This window comes from Berghia stephanieae, chromosome 4, assembly GCF_034508935.2.
Source record: "Berghia stephanieae isolate SIO BIC M18660-M18661 chromosome 4, UCSD_Bste_1.3, whole genome shotgun sequence".
Taxonomy (NCBI): Eukaryota; Metazoa; Mollusca; class Gastropoda; order Nudibranchia; family Aeolidiidae; genus Berghia; species Berghia stephanieae.
In genome coordinates this window covers 14,741,546-14,747,545 of record NC_088363.1, presented here as the reverse complement: position 1 = coordinate 14,747,545, position 6,000 = coordinate 14,741,546, and the positions used below count along the sequence as shown (strand labels likewise).

At 41.0% G+C, this 6,000-nt stretch overlaps 1 protein-coding gene across 1 annotated transcript in view; it reads right to left on the bottom strand.

Annotated features, from left to right (window-relative positions):
• Positions 1–6,000, bottom strand: part of LOC144970071 (uncharacterized) — a 31,872-nt gene that overhangs the window by 15,470 nt on the left and 10,402 nt on the right. The window contains exons 5-8 of the mRNA XM_078909277.1: positions 5,043–5,238; positions 3,629–3,857; positions 2,190–2,431; positions 389–550 (exon numbers count right to left, since the gene is read on the bottom strand). Coding sequence (XP_078765403.1) covers positions 389–550; positions 2,190–2,431; positions 3,629–3,857; positions 5,043–5,238 — 829 coding nt within the window. The remainder of the gene's footprint in view (positions 1–388; positions 551–2,189; positions 2,432–3,628; positions 3,858–5,042; positions 5,239–6,000) is intronic.

Below are 6,000 nucleotides of genomic sequence, written 5' to 3'. Positions count from 1 at the left end.
TAAAGCTCAATCTAAAAAAAAAAAAAATTATTCTTATCTATATCTGAACAGAAAATCCTGAAGCTTTAACCATAAGTTTAAATTCTCTCCCGAATTATTTAGTATAGGGAATGAGATTAGCGGAAGAGTAGCGTCCTTTGATTGGACGTCACCTTACAGAGAGAACGTCAATTTGGTTTTGAAGTGTCTCAAGCCGCTTTCACCGGAAGCGAGGACGAGAGACGCATGCGCACAACCAACATGACGTTCTCTCTCTAATAACTTGTCCGCCGGTGACGTCACAGACTATGGGTGACGTCCAATCAAGGGAAGCTACTCTTCCGCTAATCTCATTCCCTATAGAAATACAATGATATTTCATCATTTATTAAAGTGTAACAGTAGGTACCTGTGAAATCCTAGTAAATCCAAAGATATCCGAGAACATGATTGTCACCGTCTTGAAGTACTTTGCATCTACTTCTTTGGTTAATTTTAATCTCTCTGCCACGGGTTTCGGCACCATCTGATATAGAAGCTGGTCCATCTTTTTCTTTTCCTTAGACAACTCCTTGAAAAAAAAAGTAAAAGAATATATTATTATACATGGTTTAGAAAATCATACGTATCACGAATCAAGTATCTTCACATTATAAAAAAAAAAACAAAAATAAAATTCCCTTTATTCATCACCATAGGGAAATTTGTTTTTAGGGTCTATTCCCAGGGAAGACCGGAATAGCCCAGACGTCAGCCGCAGTGCAGCGCCGCAAAATGAGCTAAGGCGAGGTGACCTGCTAAAGGCCATACAGCGCGGCGGGTGATCGAACTCCGTACCTTTTGGGTGCGAAGCAAAGATCGTACCGCTGAGCCACGCTGTCCCATCCCTGTATTATTTTACGTTTACATAAAAGAGTGCCGTTTTTTTTGGTGTGATTTTCGTATGGGTCACGGAAAGGTATACATCGTGAAATCAAATCAAAAAATCGCAGAGCGGCACTATCTAACATATAGAGAGTATGCGTTTGGCTAAGAAGCTCACAACATTGCCATCCGGAAGTAAAACGGACCAACACACAAATCTCTGTGTAACCATGAACTTTTATAGTTTGGATAATACAGTTAAGTGAGAATAAACGAGGATGGCAAAAACAATAACAAAGACCGTAGTCATGGGAGTATGGTGAGAGAATAATATGAGTAAAGAGCCTTCTCCATTGACTCAACTATACGCCGAGCGATGCTCGAACCCAGGACCTTCCGATCCGAAAGCGAGTGTCATGCCACTAGACCACATAGCCACAACTGTTCAATAGGTTAACTTTGACTGCAATTGCTTTTTATTTTATCTTGCTACTTAGTATGAAATCGAAGCAATGGACCACATAAACAAAATGACAACTAAATTAATATCTTCTACAAAAAGCTGAAATGACCCCATTTCTGAAACAGTCAAATTAAGAAATGGAGATGGATTGGCCATGTTTGCAGGATGAAGCAATCCCGAAAATACAATAGCACTCGATAATTACCGCAGAGAAATCACAATAGGCTTCAATAGTCGTGACGTCACTTCCCACGTAATGACGCATAGTAACTTAGTATCTGGTTCTAAACTATCGGAACAGTGGCGAACGCCTTTATGAAATACTTCTCTGACGAGTATAAAAGTGTATCCAAAGGAGAAAAACATTATAAATCTGATCTTGTTTTGACTTTTATACATTCTGATCACATGACATATTATGAAAAAAGTTCTAGCCAGCATGAAGAATAAAAAGTATCGATTTTTTTGTCTAGAACCAAGCTGCTCGTTGCTGGGCGAATGTGACATCAGACTATTGAATCCAATAGGGGAAGGCCACTGAAGACATGGAGAAAATCGTTAGAATGAGAAATGACATCCTTTGGTTTGAACCCTGTGGGAATTTCAAAAGCTGGCGGACAGAAGTCAATGGCACTGCCCGCTTTCGACCTTATGTGTTGATGAAAAACCACAGAAGGATTAAGTAAATCAGTGATTATCCCGGTTTCTATAGCGTTAGACGGACGATAGCAATTGCTGGCTACCCTTTGGATAGGACGGTAGTCGATCGCTAAGTACTTTCCGCCAGGTCTAAGACATCGAGTGCTCTACCAACTAAGGATCCCCCGCAGAGGATTAAGTAAGTAAAAAGAAAGTCTTATTATGACTAATCTACAATACAAACCTTCGTTTTGTGTACAAGTGCGATAGCATACTTCTGAATGTCCCCTGTCAGAGCCTCAACGGTGTAGATAACGAGAGGGCACATGAGGATAACGATGACGAGGAAACACGCACTGATGGTCAAATTCTTCTCTTCGGCTTGAATGATTTCCTCCAACTGGCCGTTAATAAGACCGGCTAATTCCTGCTGTATGATCAGTAGAGTATCCAGATATAGTGTCATGTTATCAAACCACCACTGTCCTGGGAATAGAGTGCAAGAATTTAGAATGCTATTGGTGGTTTGGACGTTACTAAGCCTTAATCGGCTATGTGGTCTAGTGGTATGACACTCGCTTTCGGATCGGAAGGCCCTGGGTCCGAGCTTCACTCGGGCATAGTTGAGTCCTTGGAAAAGGCTCTTTACGCACATTCTATCACCGTTCTCAGGTGTAAAATGAGTACCTGGTCGTTAACAGCGGTGTCTTTGTCTGAAAATTTGTAATATCGCCTAACAGGCGTCATGTCCCGTCCTATATGTTAAATGTTGCTGTTGACCAGGGACCCCTTGTAAAGCGCTTTGGGCACATTTAGTGGATATTGCGCTATATAAAGCTCAATTTTAATTTAATTTTTAATCGTTCAGAATATTCCCTGTCACTCGTTGAGTCCTTTCCGTCCCTCTGACCATTTATTTCCAGAGATAAAGATCTAAAGACATGTTAGGCGACATTATTCCGACAGAGACAGCGTTGTTAACGACCAGACACTCATTTTACACCTGAATACGCTGAGAGAATGTGAGTAAAGAGCCTTTTTCAAGGACTCAACTATGCGCCGAGCAAGGCTCGAACCCAGGACCTTCCGATCCGAAAGCGAGTGTCATACCACAAGGCCACATAGCCGCAATAGGGCTTTTTGCTGGATGATGAATAGGGTATATCTAGAATAAAGTGTCATGTTATCAAATCACCATTCTGACGCACTCTGAAAAAAGAAACAGGTATTTAAAATGTTGGTCAGAACTTCCGTCCTTCAAATATCGATTTACTAAAATGACCCTCATCTTGCAGAAAAAAACCCCTCTCAAATTTGGGACCCATGGAGCCAGAGTTTATCCCTGTTTCTATAACGTGAAAAAAAGGACAATAACAATTACATGCTACTCTTTAGATAGGACGCTAGTCAATCGCAAAGTATTTACTGCCAGATTTTACAGACCCAGCTACGCAACCATTGCTGGATGGAGAAAGAGAAAGAAGAGATAAATAATATAGAGAGAGAGAGAGAGAGAGAGAGAGAGAGAGGGGGGGGGGGGAGGATCAGAAATAATCTCGATTCGAACTCGGTCGGTCCCTTTGAGTGTGAAGCGATTGCTATACCACCTGAACCATTTGGAAATCATGATATACACATAACATTATTATAATATGATATTTACAGAGAACAACAAATACAAACCTTTGGTGATGGACGCGTCTGTGTTCATGCTATGCTGTATCTCGAAACGGAATCGCTCAATGACGGCAGTGAGGTTGGTTCCCGTTGCGGTGACTCCCTCTTGGAAGATGGGATCCACGGCCTTGGAGTACAAGATGGCCGACCGGTAATTGGCTTTGAAAATGTTGACTCTGTTGTTGTACCGTTCGTACACATTCTGAGTGGGGAAACCACCTTCTACATAGAACACCTTCAATGATAACAACAACAAAAAAAAAAAAGAGAGAAAAGAATCATTTGTAATGAGGAAATACCAATAGGGAATGAGATTAGCGGAAGAGTAGCGCCCCTTGATTGGACGTCACCTTACAGAGAGAGCGTCAATTTGGTTTTGAAGTGTCTCAAGCCGCTTTCATCGGAAGCGAGGACGAGAGACGCATGCGCACAACCAACATGACGTTCTCTCTCTCTAATAACTTTTCCGCCGGTGACGTCACAGACTATGGGTGACGTCCAATCAAGGGACGCTACTCTTCCGCTAATCTCATTCCCTATTTTAAAGCATGCTCAAGATAGATCTTTACTTTAGATCTTAAAACTTTAGTGCGGCTATGTTTCAGATCGGAAGGTCATCAACTATACAGCCGAGCCGGGCTCAAACCCAGGACCTTCCGATCCGAAACTTGTCAAAAATCTCAATCCCGAGACTTCTCTGACAACATTCTACCTTATTGACACGAAGAATCAACAATAAATAAAGAGAAGAGGATACACTCTGCAACACCCACAGGGGACTTATTTCCTAATCAGAAATACAAATTTGTATAATATTATATCGTTCTGAAAAAGTGTGTATGAAACAGTGTCAGACAAAGCAAGAAAGAAAACTACAAGAAAAAGCCCATCCCCCCCCCCTCCAAAAAACAAAAACAAAAACAAAAAACAACAACCCCCCCCCAAAAAAAAAACAACAAAAAAAACCAAACAAAACCAGTCCACCTCCACTGAGGATCGAAGCTGGGACATTTTGATTACCTAATATCGAGTAATCAAGAGGTCTAAGGTTCAATACTCAGTCGATTAGGACTGATTTTTTGGGATGTTTTTTTTTTTCAGATAAGTGCAGCTATGTGGTCTTGTGGTTTGACACTCGCTTTCGGATCGGAAGGTCCTGGGTTCGAGCCTCATTCGGGCATAGTTGAGTCCTTGGAGAAGGGTGTTTACTCACATTCTCTCACCGTACTCAGGTGTAAAACGTGTGCCTGGTCGTTACCACCGTTGTCTCTGTCGGAAAAACATGAAATATCGCCTAATAGTCGTCATGTCCCGTCCTAAAAATTGCTGTTAACCAGGGACCCCTTGTAAAGCGCTTTGAACACATTTAGTGTTTTAAAATATCTTACACCAGTGCATGCACCCTAATTTCTCAACATACCGTTCCAAGTGCCCTTTCAATTCCGATATGCTCCATCACCGTTACGATCTTCTGGTAAGCTACTAGAATCTTCCAGATTGACGCCATGTTGGATTCTGTGATGGCGCCGTACATCCATTCGATGAAGCGCTCAATCAGAAAACTGTAGAACTCCATTTCTACGTAAATGTCATAGTTATTTGGGTCAAGGTTTTGTCTGAAATAAAAGAATCATATATACACTTACTGTTAATAACCTAATTAAACATATAGATAGTATGCACTTGGTTTATAAGCTCACAACATTGCCATCCGGAAGTATAACTGGCCAACACACAAAACTGTGTGTAACCATGATAGTTTATAGTCTGTTTAATACAGTTTAGTGAGAATTACTCATAAACGCTGATGGCAAAAAACAATAACAAAGACCTGAGTGACGTCATCTTTGAATTATCTATTGGAACATTCTATATTTAAAAAAAAAAACATGACCTTATACTCACAATACGTAAAAAATGATTAAGATGTCATGGGCACATTCTTCGCATGGAGCCTAATCGTCTTGTTAGGCGTATTCTTACGACCCTCACCAAAGGAGGTTTCTTTAATACAAAATAAAGATTAAACTCTCGAATCCCAAGTAACGAAAACGACTTTTAGAAGAAAAAAAAAACCCATTTAAAACATATCCATTAAACGTGCTTAGAGCGTCCTGGGGTCCCTCGCCAACAGCAACAGTTAACATGTAGGACAAGATCTGACGCATGTTAGGCTATATTAAACATTTTTTTTTTCCGATAGAGACAACGTTGTTAACGGCCAGGTACTAATTTTACATCTGAGTACGGTGAGCGAAAGTGGTTAAAGAGACTTTATCAAGGACCCAACTATGCATCGCTCAGAGCGGAATCCTGGACCTTCCGTTCGAAAGCAGCAGCTTCTAATGGTGCTCACACTACGATGTTATGAAGATCGA